This window comes from Sylvia atricapilla, chromosome 3, assembly GCF_009819655.1.
Source record: "Sylvia atricapilla isolate bSylAtr1 chromosome 3, bSylAtr1.pri, whole genome shotgun sequence".
Taxonomy (NCBI): Eukaryota; Metazoa; Chordata; class Aves; order Passeriformes; family Sylviidae; genus Sylvia; species Sylvia atricapilla.
The window spans coordinates 64,204,956-64,230,635 of record NC_089142.1 but is presented as its reverse complement, the minus strand read 5'-3'; the positions used below and the strand labels follow the sequence as shown (position 1 = coordinate 64,230,635).

The 25,680-nt window shown below is 37.0% G+C and overlaps 1 protein-coding gene across 1 annotated transcript in view; it reads left to right on the top strand.

The window, feature by feature from the left end:
• PEX7 (peroxisomal biogenesis factor 7) overlaps positions 1–25,680 on the top strand; it is a 42,485-nt gene that overhangs the window by 6,381 nt on the left and 10,424 nt on the right. Inside the window, exons 4-9 of the mRNA XM_066315606.1 lie at positions 1,344–1,421; positions 1,618–1,726; positions 11,785–11,891; positions 12,287–12,400; positions 15,612–15,667; positions 21,895–21,994. Of these exons, the coding sequence (XP_066171703.1) occupies positions 1,344–1,421; positions 1,618–1,726; positions 11,785–11,891; positions 12,287–12,400; positions 15,612–15,667; positions 21,895–21,994 (564 nt within the window). The remainder of the gene's footprint in view (positions 1–1,343; positions 1,422–1,617; positions 1,727–11,784; positions 11,892–12,286; positions 12,401–15,611; positions 15,668–21,894; positions 21,995–25,680) is intronic.

The window sequence follows — 25,680 nt, the reverse complement described above, 5'->3', positions numbered from 1 at the left end:
TATTACCTTGATTTCCTTTCTTACACAGGACATTTTCCATAGAAGACTTTGACAGTTGATAGATTTCTTTTCTTTTCATTTTCTCTGCTTTTTTAATGTGGTGACACAGGTCCAAGCACTTCCACTTTTAAAACAGGGTTGCTGTTATTAAATGCACAAGTCCATCTATCCAAGACAAACCAAACATCTAGTATGTTGACTTGCAGACCATATCCAGTGCTGTGCTAGAACTAGATTACCCCAGGTGGAGTACAAGTCCTTGGTGGTCAGTGGCCCAACTGTTGCAAGCAGTGCCACCTACTACTCTTTGGTAGTGACCACATTTCTGAGAAGTGTTCTGGAAGCTCTGATTGGGTGAGGAGGTGAAGTAGATGAAGTGTTTTATCTAATATTTATCCTCCTTACACTGAAATGGTTCATGTCCTGATGCAGTTTATTGAATCACTTTGGTGTGAGGTAAAACCAGAAAAAACCAGAATGCACCTTCCATCAAGTAAAGAAGTCTATTAGAAGGTAGAAGTTGTACATGTACTTGAGACTTGAGGATTTTAAATAATTTGAAGAACTACCTTAGTGCATTTATTTTTGTGAGGCAGCAGAGCTGAAAAATCAGCATTGAAGGGCAGTGTTAAGGTATCCTCTGTCAAAGCAGGGACCAGCATTAGAACATGCTGTCAGGGAAGAGGGAGCTTATTTCAACTACATAGTGGAAAGTAATTTCTTAATAGCTGAAATGAGTAGTTACGAGGGAAAGTGAATTTTTAATTTATTTTATTTTACTTGTTTGAGGATTTGGATGGTAAAAAAAGAGGACCATATAACCTGAAAAACATGAAAATTGGGAGTATTTTATGACATATGTTTCTTAGGAGAATTAGATATTAAAAAAAAGCATTCATTGTTAGCTAAAATCTCAAAGTCAGGCATTTATAATGAGAGATGGCTAGCAATTGGAAACTGTAGATCTTTGAATAAAATTGGATCAGCGATAAGAAATCAAGTCTGAATGAAATCAAGTCTACGGCTTTTGAAGTGATAGACTCCTAGTAATGGCAGATGTGTGTGGATTTTGTTACAACTTTTCTTTTTTCTCCACTTGGCTAATCTTAGCTTTTTCAGATACTTTTTTTAGCCTGTATCTACCTTTAATGTCTGACTGAGCTGCTAAATTTAATTTTTCTTCAGGTAAATGGCATTGTTGGCAGTGCTTTAGCGGTATGGTTTTTCAGCTGCCTAGGATACAATCTGCAAATCCAAGTGTATTTTGTGAAACTCTGGCTAACTACAGCCTGAAATGGATATTCTGTTGCTCCTTTTAAGCTATGCTCTTATGTCATTTACAGGCATATAGTGTTGACTGGAGCCAAACTAGAGGAGAGCAGCTAGTGGTGTCTGGTTCATGGGATCAAACAGCCAAGCTGGTATGTTGATTTTCTTCTGAAAGTGAAAAGTGGCATATATTTCTTTTGCATCTCATAGTTCTTTGCGTTCAAAGTCCCTTGTGTACATTTAGTCCTTTCTGTATGTATAAAGTTTGGGTTTTTTCGATGTATGAAAAAACCCTTTCATTTCTTATTGAATGTGTGTCTCAACAGTTTTCTTTTTTCTTTTATTCAGTGGGATCCAGCTGTGGGGAAGTCATTATGCACTTTTAAAGGCCATGAAGGGGTCATTTACAGCACTATATGGTCTCCACACATCCCAGGATGTTTTGCCTCTGCCTCAGGTAAGCATGATGTTAAAGACGTTCTCACAACAAAAACCCAAAAGTCGTCTGTGTTAGTGGATCAGTTCAGCACTTTGTCCAGCAGATGGTAGTGTGTGTCACATACACTTGTTCTATAAAAGTGAACAAGGAGAGGTAAATGTATTGCTGCAGCTGGATTTGTAGGTTCTGTCACAGTCAGTAGATAATCCTCTTGGCCATTTAAACCAGGATCAGCATTTTTCTAGCAGTGACCTTGTGGCATTTTTCTCTGTTATTTTATGTTGCTGTCTTCCATTTGTTTCACTCTTGTTATTGACCACTAAATTGTGTTATATACATTGTTTTGTGTTTTGGCCTATGTTTTTCTTCAAATTATCTCAAGTGGCACTATACTATTTAACTCTGTGAGAAATGGAACTCAGTTCCCACTGAGCTTTTTTTTTTTTTTTTTTTTTTTTTTTTTTTGAGTACTTCTGTAGATTTCTGTGCCTTGTTCTCTGGGAAAGATAATAATCAATTTTAGTTTTCTGCTTTGGTCAGTGCTATGGGTCTTGCTGGTAAATGCAATCACAGTTGAGCTGAGGGTACGTGGAGGCAAAGAGAGGTGAGATTGTGGTGTTTTCCAAACCCTGCTCCTGCTTCAGAGGGACAAGGAGAGCTCTGGAGTGATACATTGAGCTCAGCTGATGATTGGGAGAGGGGTGCTCTGAGCCACACAGTTTGCCTAGGAAATAAAATGGCTATAAAGCACTGTCTTAATACAAGTATTGATAGATTAATTCCGGTGGCCTAAATTTCTCAGATTTCATATCTGTTGTACTTCTGTACTGATTTAAATAGAAATTGTTTGGTTCTTATATCAAGAAGGTAAGTGATTATAACTATGTTTTCCTGTTACTGAAGTTAGAGAGACTGTGTGTGGACACAGATACTGGTCTTCTCTATTCTGTGAGAAGTCAGATGAAAAAGTACATATGGTTTTCATAACATTTCAGTCTGGCTATTTCCATCTGATTCTGCCTGCAGAGTTTAGCTAGAATGGTGAACAAGTAACATTTCTTTTTTCTAATATGGTAGTACTTGAAAGCCAAGTGTTGGAGCATGGGTTTTTCCACCTTATGTGGTGAACAGTTCTACTGAGATGCAACTATCTGCGTACTACAAAATACTAGCTAGGGACCATTTGGTCAAGGTTAAGTGGGTTTTTTTGCAAGTTTTAAGGGATGTTCTCTTTAAAGTCCTGTTTAGAGCCCTTCTGTCCATGACAGTCTTAGCCATAGAAAATTTATGGCATTCTAGATGAATGAAAAGTCTTTGCTGATAAAAATATCTGAACCTCTAGGATATGAAGCCAGTCTTTGTTCTAAAACGTTGCCACATGAACAATTTTGGGAAACATTGATTGTTAAATGCTGTATGTCGTGGTACCTAAATTTGGTACAACAATTGATCTGTTCTTTGAGTGACTCAGTGGGTGCAGCTGTTGGAAGTTTTGACTAAAACATTACAAAGTTCCTATTTTTTTGTGAATTTTTACTTTGATGCTTGAAAGGGACTAATATGCTACTGGAGCCTAAAGCTAATTGCAGTTAGTTTTCACTCATCGATGGAAAAACAACATGCACAAAAGACACAGTATTTTTCTTCTCTTAAGTACTACTTGGATCTGAAATAAAAATCTGCTATCAGTAGTGTAATTCTGGGTGTAAAATAATTAGATTTTAGAAGAAGTCTTCAAAATGATGGTGAACTTTCTTACAGTTTCCAAAATAAAATGTCTGCTGTTCTTCTAGATGAAATAACATAACAATCACGACATGCTGATGTGGAAAAGGTTTCTGTGTTTGGATTGTTTACATTGAAATTTTCCTGTGGTTTAATTGGAGTGCTTCACTTCAGAAAATACATATTGACAGTCATTTCTTTGGTCGGCAGGACTGTGGATAGTAGAAGGACTCCTGACCCTCTAGCTCTGTGTATGAATACCATTTCCTTGTAAAAAAGGTGTATCACACAGTTGATGTTCAGAGAGTTTATTGTTTAGTGCTTAATGACATTCGACTCTGTCAGTCAAAGTATGTGATGAAAGTTAAGTGGAACTGTTCAAGGAGGCTGGTTGTCCTCATTTAAAACTTGCTATGATCTGCATACTCTATGAGGATGACAGAAAATCATGGGACAGAAAGCTAAATTTCACTGATGATTCATCTTCTATTGAGCTAAAGTTGGAGCTGGAAAGAAACTTGAATCTCAATGTGATAGTACTGTGTCAAATTTAGAGCTGTTCCCTTCTTTGGGATGCACTTGCTGGAAAGATTGACCTGCAGTTTTGTGGTCTCCCATTTTGCAACTTTTTGTTGTCTTGAAAACTAATAACTAAGATGCATCTGGAGGGAGACTTTTTGTACTTCTTTTCATCTCACTTGGGTTTTTTTTTTCACTTTTTAAAACAGTAGCTTATTGGATGTTATTGAAGATTTTTGAAACATTCCTTTCTTGAAGGAGTCTGTACTGCTTTGGGATTGTCGGATGTCTGTGTGTCTGTATCAGGTTTTTCTTTCTCTTTTGTCCCACCTATCCCCTTTCTCTCCTCCCACCTCACACATACCAACTCAAAACCACATACTTATGCTGTCTTAATAGGATAGTTGTAATAATTGAGAAATGAGAACTTTTTTTTGTTGCTGCATCTTCTATCCTGCATGTACGAGTAAAATGAGTTAGGTATGTTGTAAACCACAGTTTGGAAAAAAATGTTGGTCTGTAAATACTTTTGATTAAACTAAATGTAAGTAAAACAGTGCACTCTTTTTTTTTTTTTTTTTTTTTTTCTTTTAAAGGAAGTAAGCAAGGAGAAAGAAGATTTAAAAACATTTTGCATGCCACACCCCTGCCATTTTCCTGCCTTTATTTGAATCCCTATAGAATCCTGCAGAAGTTTAATTTCCATGTAACTATCTAGTTTGTGAACACTGGAAATAGAAAACCACACAATCACAACCCACAGTAAAATAGCTGCTCAAAAGGATCAACTTGGCCTGATGCTAATATTTGATTTTGAAGTACGGCTTTTTATCATGCTATTATGAGACTAGAAAAAGAACACAAGGGAAGAAAATGAGAAATATAAGATACCAATATAATGCAATTGGAAAAGAATTTGATACAAGGTATAGCCTTTTTTGCTTCATTAAGTCTCCATTCTAAATACATACAAGAAAACTGAGCTTGTCTGCAGTGGACAGTAAAATGCAATTGAATTGCAAAAGATATGTATGTCTGATGCTTCAGTTAAATTAGGTTTTATTTAGCATCTAATAAACTTCCATTTAACATTTACAGGGATGTGTGAGGTACTTTACCACGCTGTTATCTTCATGTTCAGTTGAAAAAGAAAGTAAATGGCATATCTGGTTTTGTTTGTTTGTTTTTGAAATCGGGATTTTATTGTAACAGAGCAAACTGTTAATTCTGGATATGTAAATAAGGGCTGTTGTGATGTCAGTAACAATTTCTGAGTAGATAAGATAACCAGGATATTCAGGTGTACGTGCAGCACCAAACCAGAACCCTGGTCTGCCTTATGCTGAAAATACACTGATGTGGAAAATGTCATTAAAGAAGTGACATGAATGTTTAGCAGCAGCCTCATGGCTAAAGGGGTTTAATGACTCATTATGTCATTTGCCTAGGAGATTTTCATTTTTAACCCAGAGAGCAAATTGGTGAGAAGCTCATAAAGAACATGAAAAATGGGCACAACAGTAATATTTAGTCAAATGTTAGTCAGTTCTACTACTAAATGATTCTTCATGAGTGCAGAGCAATAGGCCTTGCTTAGCTGTGTTGTTTATAAAGAAAGCATCCTTTTTACTATCAACTTGTCCTTTAACAGGAGAAAGTACTTAATAAATACCATTTTACCTTTATCTGCAAGTATTCTTCGATACAGACGCAACACGGAAAATGAATGAAAATATGAATGTTTTGGATTTGACAAAGCCCATATTTAGAATGACTGATAGCTATTTTCTTAAATACCAAGGCCTTAGTTTTAATGCTGCTTTCCTTTTTAAATCAGTCTTTAAGTTTACTGATCAGGGAAGGTGCATAATTTTAATAACATCTTAATTGATGAATAAGGGGAAGAAACTGTTTTGAAATCTGCCTGACAATGTCTGTATTCATCAGTATTTAGATCAATTAATTGTATTCTTTCCTTAAAGACTTGTTTTTCAGACTGAAAGACCAGGGCAAAAAATTTTCTTCTACCACAACAAGGTGCGATAATTCCTGATACATTTTTATTATGTTGACAAAAGCATTGGGTGACCATAGCTTTGCTGCTTTACAAATGAATCTGTAAGTCCAGATTGCAAGCCCTTGCTTTGAGTGCTAGACTTCAATATTGAAACTAAAAACTCATTGTTTATCTCATATTCTGTTATACTGCCAGTCCTGAGTTAGTGAGTTGCCTTTTAAAAAGTCTCTTCTTGCTTACTGGTCTCTTGGTGGTAAATGTGTGTAGTAAAGGGATTGTCAAGCTGTAATTCTATAGCTCAGGCTGGCATGTAGTCTTGGTCCACCTTTCTGTGTTTGGTGTTCCCATTGTAAAAAAGCGTTTGATTGAACAAATTACTTTGCATGAAATAATGAGCTGGTAAAGGTGTACATTTGCTAAGAGAACATTTACCAAATTAGTGCAGCTTCTAACTAGAGATATTTTTTCGTGTTTCTGGACCAAAATTGGGGTTGTCAGGTTTTTGACATCAGTTTTCTGAAGTTTCAGCTCACATTCCTGCCTCAGAAGTAGCACTGAATAAAAGAAGGAACCACTGGAAAGCAGGACTTGCAGACAAGTAATTCCAAATATGCTTATGTTTGTTCAGGTTTCTTAAAAATGGAAGAAATAATCTGCTGTTTGACTATGGCAGTAGTTTCTCATGAATTCCAAAGCACTTTTTTCTAGTGGTTTATATTCAATCCATTTGTGTGCAGTGTTGGCCCAATTTTCACTTCTTAAGACCCCTGGTTCTTTTCTTGTTTAATGTGTTAGGAGAAATGCCATTGTGAACAAGGATCAAGGCTTTGCAAAAAAATGGTCACTTTTGAGATCCAAACCCTAAAGCAATAAAAGAATAAGATGCTTCAATTTACTGCATGGTACAGTGTTGTACAAAGCAAGCATTTAGAGAGTGAGTTGACTGTCGGGTTACTGTGGCCTGCTGCAGTTCAGCCAAACTGCTGTTTATACTAGAAGCTTTTGAAAAACAATTTACTTGCTTAGTTTATGTCAGATCTGTGTAGTGACATGAGGTGCATGTTTTCTTTTCCAATCTGTTACTTCAAGACTTGTGCTCCAGTGTTGTGGTTTAATCCCAGCCAGCCACCAAGCCTCACACAGCCACATGGTCACTACCTCACCAGTGGGATCACAGAGAAAATAGGTAGGGTAAAAGTGAGAAAACTCATTGATTGACATAAAGACACTTTAATATGGAAAGCAGAAACTGTGCATGCAAGTGAAAAAAACCAAGGAACTAATTCACTGCTTCCCATGGAAAATGTTATGTTATTTTTTCAGAAAAGAAAATTGTTTGGGCTCTTCCCTAAACTAACTTAAAACTCTTCTAATTTTTAGCTTGACAGCATTTTGTATCAGACTAAAATTGACCAGTTCAAAGTATATTTCCATTTTCCAAAGTAATTTTTTGTACTTGCTAAGTTGTGCTACATGGAGATAGATTTTGTGTATTTGGTAGTACTCTTGGATGAATTAAGTAAAGCTGTTGTTTGTGTCAGTCTCTTTCTGTCTCTTTGTGTGAAATCCCATGAGTTTTATTATTCCTAAGTTTTCTTGTACTGTTGTATTGGTTTAACCCCTGTTGACAGCTCAGCCCCATGCAGCCACTCACTCACTCCCCCACGGTGGTATGAAGAGAGAACCAGAAGGGTCAAAGCTGGAAAACTCATGGGTTGTGGTAAAGACAGTTTAGTAGGCAAAGCAAAAACTGTGAATGCAAGAACAAAACGAGGAATTCATTCACCACTTTCCATGGACAGACAACTGTTCAGGCCTTTTTGGAAAGTACAGTTCCATCCTGCATAATGGTTACTTGGGAAGACAGATGCCATCATTCCAAACATCTCTTTCTTCCTTTTTTCTTTTCCCAGCTTTGTAGGTTAAGCATGACACCATATATTATGGGGTATCCCTTTAATCAGCTCTAGTCAGTTGTTCTGGCTGTGTCTCCTTGCAGCTTCTAGTGCAACTCCAGCCCTGCCACTGTCAGGGCACCATGAGGAGGTGAAAAATCTTTTGACTTAGTGTAAGCACTCCTCAGTGGCAACCAAAACATTAGTTTGTTATCAACGTTATTCTCATCTTAAATCTAAAGTACAGCACTGTACTAGCTACTCGGAAGAAAAACATCTGTATTTTGGCCAAAATCAGAACAATTATCTCTGATAGAAACAATCAGCACCATCATTTTAGCATGCATAAAAAGATTGGTTTTGAGTCATGAGATTTGGGTTCTGCTTTTAATTCTCCCACAGATTTTCTGTTTGATTCAGGCTAAATAATTCAATCTGGTTTAGTATTTAAAAAGTACATATAAGTAAGCAAGTAATGGTAACTGTAATCATTCAGTGGCACTGCAGACATACTTTAATTGCAATGGTTTTTGGCTTTTTGCAAATGCATGTAGTGATAGAACAAGGGGTAATGCTTTAAACTGAAAGAGGGTAGGTTTAGATAAGGTAATTATGAAGAAATTCTATGCTGTGAGGGTGATGAGGCACCAGAACAACCAGAACAGGTTGCCCAGAGAAGCTGTGGCTGTCACTTTTATGGAAGTGTTCAAGACCAGGTTGGATGGGACTCTGAGCAACCTGGTCTAGTAGAAGTTAGTTGAAAAACATTGTACCTGGCCTAGTTAGAGTTCTTTTCCCCTTCAGATAGTGTTTAAGGTTTTGTGGGATTTTATTAACCTCTCAAATACCTAGCTTTTTTTTTTTTGTAGTTACTGTTACACCTCTGCACTGTTCGGAAATGGTTGCTTAGGGGGGTTTTTCTCACAGGAATTCAGAGATGATGATTTATAAATATGGGTAAAATATATCTGTGAGTAAAAAAGGTAGTATAAAACCTACATGAAATTTAAGTTTTAAATAAATTTTATCTTTTCACTATAAGACATTGTCATTCACATTAGCAATCTTTATCCTGTGTATAAGGATGATGTACTTCCAGATTAGCATCAATTGAAAAGTTTTGAATAGATGAGTATATATTGTGTGGTTTTATTGATTCGTCCAAGATTTCACAAATATTCATTAGAAAGAAAGCAAGCAAGCAAGTACAATGTATAAACAAGTCTGAAATCATAATTATCTAATGGACCAGTAAAAATCTGTTGCCATAGAGAAATTTCTTCTTACAAAAATAGCAATATTTTATGGGGGAAATGTTGGATAGTTTTGTGGTTGCTTACTTTGGGATATCAACTGGAAGTGTCTGTTAGTGAATATGATTGTTCTATGTGTGCTCTCCTTGTACTTTTTGTCATTATTATCCAACTTTTGCTTTATCTTGTGGAGGAAGTGCATGCTCAGTATTTGCAGTACTTATGGAAATGTGGAAACTGCAAAAATTTTAACTGCAGCTTTTGTTGAAATGAAATGTAAGTGTATACAGGTAATGGAAATAAGTTTGAGGTTTAAAAAGTTTGTTAAAATGTGCACGGAATCAGGATTGCACTGTTTGTCAGGGGTTTGTGGGGTTTTTTTAATGAATCTGATTTTTCCACTTAAATGAAAGAACTGGATTTGCCTTCAGCTTTAAATCAGTCTATTCACAGAAAGGTTCACTTGCATGTTGTGTTACTCCATTAAAAATATTTCACTGATAGTGCCAGCCAGAATTAATAACTGCTAAGTCTAGCATTTTCAAAGAAATGAAAACAAAAAAAAAAAGGGAAAATAACATTTCTTTCCCCTTTTCTTATGCATCAGCGTTTTCTATTGAAAAAGAAGTAATTGGGGCAATTGTAGATTTAGTGTCAAAATTGATCTTGGCTGAATAACTTTTCCAAATGCTTTTGGCCCTCATAATGCTACTGTAGCATCTCTGTAGCAGTTCATTCTAGTTCACCTGGATTTATATATTTATTTGCTTGGGGAAAATGATCCTGTCTGTAGTGAAATATGTGTTTCCCCCTTCAAATCTATGTTATCTGATGAAATTAAAATAAAAAGCTTTTAAAGAAGTCCATTATAATATCTCAGAAAGACTTAAAACTCAAACTGAGCTGTCCTCTGCAGGCAAGCAGATTAGCAAAGCTAATGGAGAGTGGATGGGCGTACTACCTGTTTTTTTGCCAAAACCCTGCTGCTCGTGTTTCTTCCTCTCCATATGTTGCCCTGTTTTTATAAGCCCTGTAGCGATGTTGGAGGCTTCAGCTGGCTGCAGGGTGCCTTTGTCAGGAGTGCTATCTGTGTACTGAGCAGCAGTCTTCCTCTTGACAGTAGGGGAGGCGAGTGAAAACAGAGAAATTGGGTGCTATTCCCACCTTACAGATGGGGAATTTATCCACCAAGAGTGCAGGTTCTCTCCCAGTCATGAGGGCTGAGGATGAGCCAGCCAACAGCAGAGCAAGCTCCCCATGGTCTCTGTGGTCAAAAGGCTGGACTCATGATGTGTAGCGAACCAAGCTCTCTCTGCCTTATTTATTTAAACTTTCCACATGTTTTATGGGTTTTTTTGTGAAGTCTACAGGGTCTGGTAGTTCATGCAGTTAGTTCATGCTGTGGCTCTAGGAGTGGTTTTATTTGATCTGTAGCCAGTTTCTTGAAAAGAGCTATGATTTTTTTTGTGCCCAGCTGTATATTTTACAGATGGTGACCAACAGGGCACTAAAACCATCAAAATGCTTGTATATAAATGGCATGAAAATAATAATTAGGACTATAAGGAAATATCAATAACTTCTTCACTAGCAGCATAAAACAGTAGTTTTTCTTAAATTTAGGTAGTATTGGTACATGCTTCCTATAGAAATCACTAATGTTTTAATCATCTTTTAGTGATTAAGTTTGTCTCTTGAATGAACATAATAATAAAATAATAATAAAAATAAATTCTAATTAATTTTCTCTCTCCATAAGCTAGAGAGCTAGAAAATCCATTTTTGCTGACACAAAGCTAAATATTCAGTGCTAATGAGAAGATCCCAATTTTAAAAACTGAAAAGCATAGTTGTCCTGTCCAGCTGATGCAGCTTTCGATATCTTTGCAAGCCATTAGGAACTGAATTTGTAAGAAGCATGTTTACAAATGTCAAAGATCTTTAGAGGTAGAAGAAAATTTATGGCTGGAGGTTAAGAGAGAGGCACTGGTGATTAACAGCTCTTAAGCTGGGCTCCATTGTTCTCTGTGTGTGTGTGTGTGTGTGTGCTCCAAGGTCAAAGCACATGTTGCTTTTCATATCTGTAACAGTTACAGTAGAAAGACTTTATCTTCCAATATGTTAATAAATGAGAGTAACTGCAGGTTTTGTACATGATGAATACAGGTGTATGATACATCATAAATTTTCCTTTCTTTGAAGGAATTTTGAAATAAGTTGTATGTCAAATACTGTTCACTTTTCTTTCAGTCCAAAAGCATGTGACTAGGTGATACTTCTCAGATGGCTTGAAAAGAAAGCTTTTTCATGATTCTGATCTTCGAAGTTCATTTTTAAATTAACCTTTTAGATGGCTCCTAGTTTAATTAAATGTTATTTAACTCTTTTACCCTATCTGCTTTTAATAAAATTTGAGTTTAAACAACAGTGGAAGTGTTAGTAATAAAATGAAGTTGTGGAGTTTTTTCTCTAATGAAAGAGCAGTCGTAAGTTCAGATACATTTTCTTGCATCAATCCAGCTTCTATAATGAATCTATAATGTTGCTTGCTTTATTTGGCATGTGTGTCGTCATGCAATCATTTGTATTTCATACAGCTAAGAAACACTTGTCCACTAAGTCCTGTAACTGATGCAACAACATTGAATCAATTTCTGTTTGTTTCAGGTGATCAGACTTTAAGAATATGGGATGTGAAAACCCCAGGGGTCAAACTGGTGATACCAGCCCACCAGGCTGAGATCTTGAGCTGTGACTGGTGCAAATATGATGAGGTATAAAATGATTCATCCTGCTGTTTTCCTAATTGAACCACACTCATTAAATAGCAGGGAGTTTTACCGCAACATTACTGCATCTTCTCTTTATGAAAATATGCCTAGTAGCTTTGTTGTTCTCATTCACTGATATATCTCCTGAAGACCTTTGTTCTAACAGATGGTCAGCCCAAGAAGATAAGAGATCTTGCTAACTCTTTTGTGTAATGGACAGAGCAGTCAAAAGTGGAAAAACAGTTTGTGTTTCTCTGTGCTCTTTAATCTACGTCACTTCATTTATGATTTAATAATCTGTATTTTTTTATTTGTCTAACCTTTGAATCCAACATCTGCATTGTTACAATTCAGTAGTTAAATTGTTTTGATATGTCTGGTTTTTATTATATCATCAGAACTTGCTGGTAACTGGTGCAGTTGACTGTAGCTTGAAAGGCTGGGATTTGAGGAACATCCGGCAACCAGTGTTCGTCTTGCTTGGTCATACCTATGCTATCAGAAGAGTAAAAGTAAGTTGAATTTTATTTCCCATTGACCACCACTGAATTGCTACACAGATTTTTCTGAAAGCCAGTAGTATTTTATATTATCTAGTTACTAGGAAAAACCAACAGGATTTTAGATGTTACAGTGGCTGTTCTTGAAAACTTTTAGTTTAGCACTGTCAAACATTTTGGTGTTTCGTAGATTGCTGGTATTTTACAGTAAATAGCATTTTCAAAGTCAGTATATTTACATGAAGAGTGTTAGAGGGCTTAAGAGAGGGTTAGAAGGTTTACTTCAGCTAAATTATATGGGAGATTTGAGATAGGGAAAACACCCTTACTCGTTTTTAAAATAGTGCTGTTCCTTTGGCTTTCCACACAAAGGGCCAATATTCACAGAACACAAGATATAGAACACATTGTGAATATATACTTTTGTGTATACAAAGAAAATGTAATTGTGTTCAAAGAGATTTTGAAACTGTGTGAAAGGCTTCAGATGACTTTATTGGATCTGTGGACAACTAGAACACACACCAAATAAGAATTTTCTCTAGATGTACAGTAACATTTTTTTTCATGTTATATGAAAATATGTATCCAAATATCTTTTTAGGTAAACTCAAAAACTATAGCTATATTTCAGTATAAAATATTGAAACCAGCAAAGAATGTGAGGGTCAAATGCATCAATATCAAAGTCTCCTGAAAAAGGAGATAATAGCTAGTTGTTGTAAAGCCTCTCAGGAACAGGTATGTTTATTAATATTCTCTAGGAAATCTGAACTGGCAGAAAAAAGTTATCCTGGGTTGATATTTTGCTTCTAACTTGGTGTTTTTCTAACGTATTTAAAAGTTACTGTGCTTAGTTTGTAATTTGTCAGAAAAGGGTGTGACTCAGGTAGTCATTCTGTATCACAAATCCTTTTAATGGTCAGACAAGAGCAGCTCCTGCTCTCCATATCCCAGCTACTGCTGTGTGCTCTTCCCACTGGTGATTGATGCTGAGTCTTTTTTTCTAAAGTAATGGCTGCATGACTATTCTCTAATCTTGCTCTGTGAAGTATTTTTCATAGGAGAAGATGCATCCATGTGCAGAGGAGATGTACTGGGAGTACATGACTTCTATTCCATCTTATCAGGCTTTCTTTGCTTCCATTTGAAGACAGACATGGCCCCTGAGGACATAAGATATGACAGCGTGGGCCAGCACTTCGAGGTGGTGCAGCATATCTACGCTTGTGTGGTGTAACTTACCAGTCACCCTGAATTGAGAGAGAGACCTGGGTGCTGCCTCTGTAGAGGCAGCTGCCCCTACTGATATCCCTTCCCGTGCTATGCCGACACTAGCGATTATAAAGCCATAGCTGATGGCTCTGACTGAAAACCCTGTCCCTGATAGTGACTCGTTTCTGTCTGGATCATTAAACTGTTTTAATTAGTTGCTCAACCACGCAATTGCAATCGGTGACACAAAGGAGGGGGACAGGGGCACACAGTTTGAAGTAGAAAAGAAAGTGGAAACCACAAGTCTTGGCAGGAGTACGCTCTGAAATTAGCTTAAACCAACCATTAAATCACACTCTTTGGTTGCCTGTCTTTTGTATTCTGTTCACTTGTTCAGGGGTTGTGTTGACTGTCAGATGTGAGGCTGGCAAGAAATTCTACCCAGCACAATACTGTCAGGATTTCTGCAGATTTCTTATGGTCTTTCACTGCAGTACAGGCATTATTAGCACAATGAGGTCATCTGTAGTCCTTTTTGGGAGATCTTGATGATGGTGCATTTGATCTTCACATTCTTAGCTGGCTTCAATATCTTACACTGAAACATAGTTTTAGTTTCCATGTTTACCTAAAAGGATAACCAGATATGTTGGAGTCAGGATGGATGATGTGGTGGTATCTTCTGCCTATATTCAGCTGTTCAGGTGATAAAATTGTAGTATCTTACAGTTAAATGGAGCAGAATTTTCTCTTGTAGCCGAAAGGCATTATGCAAATTTTTTCAGCTTATGTGTATAGTGCTCTGCTAAGTATTTGGATGGAGGTTGCTTGGGTAAGTTTCTAGGATGCTTAAAGTTTATGATGAAACTTTGACGGGATGGTTTTGCTTTATCTTAAGCTATGTGGACATGCAGAGGGGGCTTATGGAAAGTTTACCGTTGCTTTTTGTTGCCCATCAGACTTCCCCTCTAGTATTCATTTTCTTAAAGTGCAGAACCCATTTTGTTCTGGGGGCTTTTTCCCCCCCTCAAAAAAATTTGCAGGAAGTCTGCAGAGGTTCGAGTTCCAGCATGCATATCCCTCAATTTTGCTACAGTAAAGAGAACTCTGTCAGAAGAGTTCAGCAGCCATCAACGTACACTGCTCTCTTGGCAACTTGTGGCAGTAGCCCAGACTTAACTTTTGACTTGGTAGTTACTGTGAATAATATTAGAAGTCTTGCAGGAAGACTTAACTGTGAGCTGTGGTGTGGGGGACCTGCATTTCAAATTCAAGTTATGTTAGTGGCTTGTTGTATTTTCAGCTGAGAAATACAGATTTTAAAATAGTTGGAAACTGAAGGCTCCCAAAAAACTAGAGCTGAGATGAACAATTTTTGCATAACCACATCCTTCTTTTGCTGCAGTTCTTAGACCAGTCTGCAAGAGTCCGTGGAAGAGTGCATCCTGTAAATTGTCCTGCAGGAGACAGGGAAATCAGGAAGTGATGTTATATTGCCTTCAGTTTTTCCACTTCATTCCAATTTTCCCATTTGTGTAAATAATTTCAAAATGGTAGGATAGAATTGATGACAGTAAATCTTATATTCTCTGCCGTATGGCAGAGATTTTGTCTCTCTGAAAATAGTTAACTGGTCACACAGCTGGTTTGAAACTTGATTTATGTAACAAGATGAAACTCATCCTATTAGCCAAAAGCAGAATTTAATGATTGCTTATATGGCTGTTACAGAACTTCTTAACTTTACAGCAGAGTTATTTGGTACTCCTGTAATGAAATATAAGCAAACCAGGATCCCACAGAGCATTCCTTGTCATTATTAATACTATGATTCCTTGTAATTAGAAGCATGGGGGAGAAATACATTGATGTAGTCTGTTTTGTTGCAGCATGATGTGGTACCAATCAAGACCACTTAAATAGTTAAATTTTGATAACTTCCTACTTAGAGTGAATCTGTATATGTTCACAATGTTTTAACTTGAAAAGTTGTTTTGTTTTCTTGCAGTTTTCACCATTCCATGCAACCATATTGGCCTCTTGCTCCTATGATTTTACTGTAAGGTACAGTATTTTCTCTAACTGGATAAAATAGAAAGATGATCTATTTTAATATAGCTTGCAATAGAAAACAATTCCAGAATGGATATACTGAAGAGCAGTTAATGTTGCTATCAGATGCTTCATAACCTATGTTGAAAATGTATGGGTTTGTAATTTTAAAGGCCAGTTCAATTACTCTGTTGAGCAATATCTGCTCTGTCTGATGCTTCCTGCAATCCTTTTCACATCACTCTCCTGAACATAGTTGCATCCAACTGTGATAATGTCTGATAGGAAGGTAATACTCTTTTAAATTATTTTAGTTTGGTGAATTCATATGTTTCTGCGACAGATATGAATTTTTATTAACGAAGATACCAGTGTCTGAGGAAGCTTTAATAGTGTTCTACAGTGTGTATGCTGAAGCCCTTTAGCTCTTCTGTGAGTTCTCCTGTCTGCTCAGTATATCTGATACTGCTGAGGCTCTCATAGTACAGTTGTTTTAAAGTTTGATTTGATACTGGAATTTCTCTGAGATACAGTGTCATAAGGCAATACACTATGGAATATTCCTGAATACCTCAGTCACATTCTTTGACGTACATTTTAATTTTCTAACATGCATTGAATGTAGTAGGCAGTACTAACTATTCTGTTAAGAAATGGGAGAAGCCCTCTTGCCTCCATAAAGAACAGCTAAGTTATCCCACTTGTCCAAATCATCTCGAGTAATGTCATTTCTGGTTGTGTCCTAATTGGTCTGACACTAGACCTAGAGAGGTTCTGTTGACAAAGGGTTCTGTTGCTAATTCTCAGTCCCTGTATGTGTTGCTAAATCATGAATCTACCCAGTCTTCTGCCATAACATCATATAAAATTGCATCATGAAGTTAACCCATTAAGCACTGAGGTGACTTCATTGTGTTATCATTCTCTTCTGCTTTTTGACACCCACTACATATCCTTCAGGTTTGGCACTACTATGCTTCATGCAGCACTGAAATCTAGTGCAATTTCAGCACTGATGCTTTTGTATGTGGAGATTGTCAGAAAATATTGAGAGAGCTACTAGCTCACAAAGCATTGTGTCTATAGATGCAGAGCCTATATATCCATGACTAGGGAGAGACAGAAGAATTGAAGAAATTAAATAAAGATTTTTAACAGTTTTCTAAAAGTGTTGAATTTGGTATCAGTGAACAAACAACAGAGAAGGGCAGGTGAAAGTCTTTGGAAAAGGTGTCACAATCAAAATATTCTATATAATGGAGGAAAATTGTTGGAGGAAAATAAGAATTTGGGAACATCTCTTTTAAGGAATATGTGGTAGCTCTACCACATACTGTCATTTTATTGGATGCACCATACACTCCACATGTACATACATGCACACATCCTGTCATATATGCACATGCATGTACATCACACACATGTGGATTTGTGGATGTGAATGTATGCACACATACACATTTCAGTTTAAGAGTAAAAATCCTTGATAAATATATAAAAGGTGGAAGAGAAATAGGGATTCTAGTACATAGCATTTATTATGGATCTTGCTGAATCTGCTCAAGGCCTGTGACTTTTTAGCCCCATTTGGTGGGGCTGGGGCTGAATTTTGATTCATAGAACAGCATGGTATGGCAGTCCCTTGAAAACAGATTGATTGCAGTGTTATTTTAATATCAGTTTAGTTATGATATTATTTATTTCTAGGGTGTATCTGAAGCTCAGAATTATCTGCAAGTATTAGTTTGTAGTAGATAACAGAATAAAGCATAGTATTGGAGCAATCCTTTACTGGCAGAGCTCTGTAATCTTAAATGTTACTGAAGCTTAGTAGTTTAACCAAACAGCTGCAAATCTTAGTTCAGATGATCAAACTGCCACGTAAGAGACAGGGGTTTTGTTTGTTATAGGTTGTACAGCTAGTTTGGCACATAATCACAACTGAGTATCTAAAAGAAAAAAGAGTAGGTTGAAAACAAAGTTAACAATGCTTAGCTTCCTCCTTTGCAAATGTTATAATGACTGAATGTGAGTAGTGTAGTCATGGTAGAAAGAAAAACCTACTTCACATGCCAACTACATACTAGGAGCTGAGACAAAGAGGATGTTGATTTGAACTTGAGTTTTTATATACCTCGGTATAATGATTTATAATCCCTGTCCAGTAAATGCTTCATTCAAAAAAATTTTTTCTATACCATTTCCTTACTCTTTGGAAGAGCTGAGAAAAAAAATGTAGGCTAATTAAAGAGCAGATTGAACACAAATGAATCATTAAAATGCTAGGAAATACACAAAGTACTGTAATGTTTCCAGCAATACTTTAGATCTGCCTGCATATTCTCTAAATGTTATCTCTGTCAAAATTCAGTTTGGAAGAACATCAGTGTCATCTTTTACTGGAATCACCATTCTGTATTTTTGGACTCTTCTGTATAAAGAAGAAATCTTGGTGCATTAGTCACAGGCAGTGCTCACCAAAATCTAAACAGAAGAGCTGATAAATTATAGAGCTTCATTAAGCTGATATCAGGCCAAATCTTGAATCATTATCACAGAAGCTTGTCCCTAAGACAAAAAGGCGATTTTTGCTAAAAGTTGTACTATATTGGATGTCATCTCTGCAACACACTCTAAGGTAAACCACTATCTCCATCTCTCCATCACTGTGTACAAGTTCAGTAACTTGGATCACAAAGAAATCTTGCAGAATAAGGCTGATCACAAAATAAACTGAGTTTCACTTAAGTTAGGTGTCCTTATCATCCTTGTATTCTTTTTCTGTTGGTTTTGTTTGTTTTTTTTTTTTCCTTCAAGGTGAAAAGATGGGTGCTTGCTCATTTTCCTCTAATGGAAAATGTCCTTCTATACCCAAATTGCTTCATAATGTTAATACTGCACTGGAACTGTAATGAAATAATCTCTTAAGAATATTAGTGTGGAAATAGTTAGATGTTCCCAGTTAATGCCTGAAGTAACATCATTGCCTTGATTGGCCTGTATCCAAAAGCAGCTCAATGCTAGGCTCTCTTCTGACACAAGTTTTTCTAGTTTGCAGGAAGAACTTTTACAAGTCAGCACAGGAATTAGAGAATGGGAACAGGGGGGATGGATTGTGTGATACACATGTAGTAAACTAATACTGGATTCTGTGTTGCTCTTGAAAGGTTCTTGGCTTTAAACATCCACGTACTGTAACTTGTGCCTGGTGTGGTTGTGTGTGAAAGCTGGCATTAGCTGTTGAGTGGGCTTTTATGGAAAGCAGCCTCTAAACAGCTGATTCACACCCACCTAAAAATATGATGTATGAAGACATCTTGTAACCTAAGAGCATTAGTAAAGCTTTAATGAATAAATATTTATCATAAATATTTTTTTCGTACCCAGAAGGGCATAAACTTGATGAGTTGTTCTTTGTGCTTTCATCTGTGCGTTTTCATTGAATCATTTCCTGGAGTAACTTTTGAACCTATTGAAAACTTAACTAGATTTGACAGGAAACTTGTAGTCTAAATTTACTAAGCTTTTAAAAATTTAATGGAAACTCATGAGCATGCGAGAGAGGGAAACCCCAAGTACTTCCTTGAGGGCAAGAGACCTTCTATGAATTCACCACCACAATTGAGTAATCTTACTGATCTGCTAGGTCCTCACCATGCAGCAACAGACTGCCACAACACATGCATTGTGCAGAAATTGAAACCTGGAATGATGCTTGCTTTTATGATACCTCTTGAATGATACCTCTTTTTTCCCAGCCAGTGGTGAAGGTGCAGGGGCACTTGGTAAGGGTTAGAGTGGAGGTGAGGACAAGGTGGGAGAAATGCAGAACAAGATATAAAAGTGATTTGGTCGGGGAGTTCAGGTCTTCATGACACTGCTGTGAGTAGTACAGAGTCCATAGCATGACAGGCATTTTCTCTTCTCATGATGTTTTGTTCAGAATAAGCAGTCCACTTGCAATTCATGTTCAGCTTATGAATTGCATGCCAGGTACATGTAAAACAAATGAATTGTAGAGAAGTGAGGGAGAAGTTATACTTTCAACAATTCCAGTATTAAAACGTTTAAGAAAGTGCACTCCTATAGGTTTTGGGGTTTTGTGGTCAGTGCAGATGTGACTGAAGTTGTGGCTTCATACATAATATGGGTAAAAATAGCAGTTCTGAATGACACACTCAGTTCTGAGTGATTCTACAGGTTGTACAAACCTGTAAGGGACCCTAAAAGCCTGTGTGGTTGTCTGGCCTTTTTTAAGTTCATGCTGCTAACTCTGTAGATACACTTACAGCTGAAGTAATGCAAACAGACCTACTTGGGCTGTGAATGCATCTTCCCTTTGCTGTACAGCCATCCTGCCGTGGTAAACAGTGTCTCAGAAAAATTGCATTGCCCTCTCAGGCTGCAGATTGTGACAGAACTTGACTCTGAGGAAAATATTGTTGTCACCATGGTGGTTTTGGAAGCTGTGCTATAGACAGTGTTTCTCACTTTGAATTGCAAAGTTGTTGTGAGAACCATCGTTAATTTGTCGTCAGTGGTTCTCAGTCCTGAGACTGAACATTTTTTTTGAGCTTTCACTAGTAATTATTTATATGTTAAAAAAGGTATCAAAACTTCCAGCCAGTCAGTTGAACTTGAACTAAGTTGCAGTACTCTTAAACTCTGAACTGCTTCTGACTTTTTACAGCATGACTTCATATAACAAATGCTATATTGTCCTACTATTTTTAAAATTGGTCAAAAGGTCTTCTTTATGTTTTTATTTGTGTAGATCTAAAGTTATCTTCTTTAATTCTCGTTTTCAGTTATGAGCATCTGTCTTTCAAGATTTAGTAGAGACCTAATGTGCTAAGGAAGGCAAACACTATTACTTAGAAACAACAAGATTTGTTTCTTTACCTTCTTATGAACAAACGTGAGAGGATGAAAATGCTGAGATGGTCTTTTGCTCCTCTCTCCTGCAAAATAAGTTGTTTATTTTAGATCTCAGGTACTAGGAAAAAATTAAGAGGGTTGTTGCTATGGCATAGCTATTGTGCTGATACCGCTCTCCTTGTTTATGAAGGAAATAACATGTACATATTAAACAAACTGACCCTGCTGGCTCCAGTGTTTGCTATTTTACCTGAATTGGTTTGAACTTAGAGTACTTCCACAGTAGTTGGTCTGATAATGAGCTGTTCTTGTTAAGTATTGTCACTTTCCCAATAAAGGCAAGGCAAAGAGACCTCTATGATGGTTACAGAAGTAGTAAAGCATATAATTGACCCCTGTGTGAAAATCTGGGCTGTAGAAAATTTAATTACAGCTGACGGCCCACAAAATGTGCTGTGCTGTGCAGCCTGTGGACTTTTCTCAGCAGTATATATACAGCACAAGAAAGAGAAACAAATCTTCATTCTGTGCTGTCATATGGGGTTTTGTCAGTGTGTAATTACCTGAAGTTCTGGGTTCAAATTCTTTTTTTCATGACTGAGGTGTCTTATATTTTAATCTCATCTACTCTTACATCTCTCATACTTGCTGTTAATTGCATTGACAGAGACTGCATCTATTGGGAGAGTAGCTGGGAGAAGTAGAGGACCTCAGAATTGTTATTTTCTAAGTATTTTTTATCAATGCTCAAAAGAAAAATTTCTTTTAAAAATATGAACCAGTGGAATTAACTGTATTATGCAGCTGATCTGTGTAGTACAAATCTGTTACTAAATTATAATATTAAATTCCATTTTAGAGGAGCCCAGTCTCAAATATGAGAGTGTGCATGACAGATCTCTAAAGGAGTGTGTAATTTTTTGTTTAAATAAAGATCCCATAGTTAACATTGTCAAAAACTGAGAAAAATCACAAATTGTGCTTATATCTTTCAGAGATAAAATTCCCCAGCCATCAAGAAATATAACAAGAGTATTCTAGCCTATGATTTTTCTTCTCTTTTAAGAATGTCCCAACGACTGCTCCTTGGTGCCGACTTTGATCTCAGTTTCTGCAACAGGGCACAAAGATGGCTTTGCCCAGTGGGATTTAATTTATGCAAATCAGCAGATGGCTTTGCAGGAGTGTGATTTGTTATGTTTCCTAAGTGGATGAGTTTGCTTTTTTAAATACCCTGGCAGCAACAGATTTGTCAATATATCTTGATTTATATTTTTGAAATGGCCTTTCAATTACTTTAATTGTGGTTTGTTTGATTTTTTTTTTCCCCTCTCTCTCCCCTTCCTTTATTCTCTCTATAGATTCTGGGACTTTTCCAAGCCTAATTCTCTGCTGGAAACAGTTGAGCATCATACTGAATTTACATGTGGTCTCGATTTAAGTCTTCACAACCGTGGTCAGGTAAGAGCTGGGATGCATTTACTTTTCACTTGCATTGTCGTGCACTGTGATCATGGCTGGGCTGCAGAACTCAGATCCTGAATAAGTCACCTGATTGCAGTAAGCTTCTGGAAGTGAGTCTGGCTGAATGCTTATCAAATAAACCTCCTTTCAGGTCCATTTTTAATTTGTGAAGCAGTTCCTTGCATTGGGTAGGAGTGAAGGGCAGGACAGACAAGATTACAAAACCAGATAACTGAAAGCCACGGTGAGCTCTGGGAAAATGAAGTATTTTGTCTCAGAAGGAAGAACAATAAAGAAAAGTCTAGAATGCTAAGCTGAGATACAGAGCTTTCTTCCATCTACTTAAATTGTCAAGTTAAATGTTGGTAGTATCACACATGATGCCTAGGCCTGGTTTGGCATACTGCTTAGAGGACTAGGAGAGGCTTAATCTGTGGCTGAAATTCAAAAAACCCTCAGCTATTAATGTGAACAAGTAGAACCTATTTTATCAGTAGCCCTTATTTATGTACTGGTTCTGTAAGGATTCCCCTCTCCTGTTGCTATGGTTGTTTCTATTTTGTTAACAGGATTCTTTTTTTTTTTTTTAATAGTAGGAATGTTTTTTAGACAAGAAACTTTGAAAAGCTGAAGTTAATTTTTTACTTTAAAATGAGAAAGCCTTTAGTTTTCACACAAAAGTTACTGTAAGCATATTAACAGTTCCTAATGCACTATTTAATGTGCAAGAGATATAGTTTGCATCTTGATTCTTCTCAGACTCACAGTAAGATGATTTTTTTGAGCCCAGATAAAAATTGTAAGGTCTGCATTCACATTCTGTTTGGACAAAGCTAATTAAAACCATTGTAATTTCTGCTGGTAAAAGGATACAGGAGAAAGGTGTAAGTTTGACAAAAAACTTACTGCACCTGGAACCATTCTAGGTAAATGATAGCTTTGATGGGTTTTCTGCCTGGTTGGTTGTTCCTTAAGTTCTGTTGCTTCAGTGGTGCTGCAGTAACTGTACACAAGGCTGTGCTCTGAACCACATGGGAGAATTTGTAAGACTAGAAAAAGCTTTCAAGGTCCAGGTTATTTTTCATCAGTGCAAGGCAACAATACTTAAAGGCCACTTGCTGGGGATTGAAACTCCATCCTGAGTGACTCCATAGATGTGATTTGGCTGCACTGGGTCCAGAGGGAGCAGTGAGCATAGCACAATACATTTAGGGCTTCACAGTCCCACAGCAGTGCATGTGCTGAGTCCAGTTCAGTTTTCCATGAAGTTAGTGTGGGTTTGCATTTGATCTGAATGAAGAGAGAAGATTTTTTTCTTTCATTTTGTATTGAGGATGTGATTACTTTAAGCCCATTGCTTCACGGTGGATAATGAACTGAAAGAAAAGTGCACACACACTTTTATGTTGAAAAAAGGAAAATGATGGTGTGCATACCCATCAACACTAGGACATTTGTGCATTCTGGTATCTTTTATTCCATGCAGAAATTCTGAAAGTCTGATGTTGGACTTAGTGCACAAAATCTATGAATCTGGGGTACATATCCATATTTACTGTGTGCCAATGTGCATTCCAGACAGAAGTTCGGCATTTGCAATAGCTTTGATATTCCTCTGGTTTTTTTCCATTGAGTTGATTTAATGTATTCTGAGGGTTGGATATCACAGAAATGCAAATGGTGATTTTTCTTTTTATTTTAAAGAAGGTTAAAAATCTGTCATAAAATTAAACTCTCTGTAAGTTAAAGGGTGAACACAAGGGAAACATAATCCCCATTTTTCAAGGAAAACCCATGAGACATCACCCTGACTATACTTTGTTCAGCTCTGAGTAGGACATGGGCCTGTTGGAATGAGTCCAGAGAAAGGCCATGAAGATGATCAGAAAGCTGAAACATCTCCCATACAAAGATAGGCTGAGAGAGTTGGGGTTGTTCAGCCTGGAAAAGACAAAGCTCCAGGGAGACCTTGTAGCAGCCTTCCAGTACCTAAAGAGATCCTCTGAGAGAGCTGGAGAGGAACTTTTTTACAAGGACATGTAGTGATAGGACATGGGGTAATGGCTTCAAACAGAGAGATCATTGGTAGGTATAAGGAAGAAATTCTTCACTGTGAGGGTGATGAGACACTGAAACAGGTTACTCAGACTTGTGGGTGGAAGTGTTCAACGCCAGATAACCTGGTCTAGTGAAAGGTGCCCTTGTGCATGTCAGGGCTGAACGAGATGATCTTTAAGGTCCCTTCCAGCCCAAACCATTCTATGATTCTATGAACACCTGCTGAATAGTTGTTTCCAGTATGAGCACTTGGAGTCTTTCCCTGGCTTCTACATCCATCGGACAAAGATTATTTGCCTGAATTTCATGCTGCTGTTCCAAATATGTAGGCTGTCTTTATGCCTCTTTATCAATTTGATGATGAGCTCCATTGTTAGTTTTCTTTGTTTATTTGCATGATTTGTGATTTTCACTGTGTGCTTTATAAGGAGTTACAACTTCAGATTTGAACTACTTCTCCAGGGAGAAAGAGAAGAAGGATCCAGGGAGAATGCAGGGTATTTTATTTAAAATGGACAAGCTATTAATTTATACTCAAATTAAGTACCATTCTGGTCATTAACCTTTGCCTTCATTCTTAATGATATCTTTTGTTGTCTAGACAGATTATGTTTTCTTTGGCTTTGCACAATGAACTTCAACGGTTTGTAGTATTTTTTACATGTCAAGGAAAAAATTATCTGCACAATTGAAAGTGTTCAGAATAGATATTGTGGTTAAGTAGTTTGTAATCAAGGAATTACAAGACATTTCTGTGGGACTCATGGAGCTTTGAACAGAACACACAGGCAGAGAGTAGGTACATGCAGGCAAGCTGGTTCTTGGGCTAAGGGAGGGAACGTGTGGAAAACTATCTGGTCGTAAGGAATGTGAAGAGACCAACTAGTATTAGCTAGATGAAACATTAAATTCCTTTGTGCTTAATTAAATATTCTAGTATCTGTTTTGGATTATCTGCCTCTATGTAAAGTAGGTGTTTTTTGAAAGCTTGGAATTCCAAAAATCAGTTGTTTGGTTTGAGTTTGTTTTTTTTTCCATTGTAATGTTAGTGTCGGATTCATAGAAATTTGAGACAACAAACAAACTTTCAGGTGCATAGAAAAATGTGCATTTTGCAGTGCAAAGCATTAGCAAAAATGATCTTCATGATATTCAGGATATTTCTCTATTAAACTGCAGGTGCTGATGTGAGTGTTTGCCAGGGTGGTTTTCCAGGAGAAAATACTCGCAACTCCAGCTTCCAGCCAAAGGAGCCTAGGCATACATTAGAACAGTGACAAGACTCTAAGCACCTAAAATCTTTTAAAATTTGTGATGGTGTATAGTATTAAGAACTGAGCAAATCTGTTTCCCCTGTCAGCAACCTTAAGAGTATGTAGTTTTTAACACCAGATACTTCTTTCCAAAGTTTAGGGATAAGGAAAATGGAAAGTTTGCTTCCTTCTATACACACTAGATAGACATAGGATATATGTAGGGATTAAAAACTGGTAATCAGCTATAAAATATTCCTTGCTTAGAGCTGGTAATGCTAGACCATGTAGTGGAGTTGTGCTCTGTAGCTCACTGGATTTCTTACTTCTCTCCTTATATTTACTTTTCCTGTATGTGGTCTGTGAATGTTC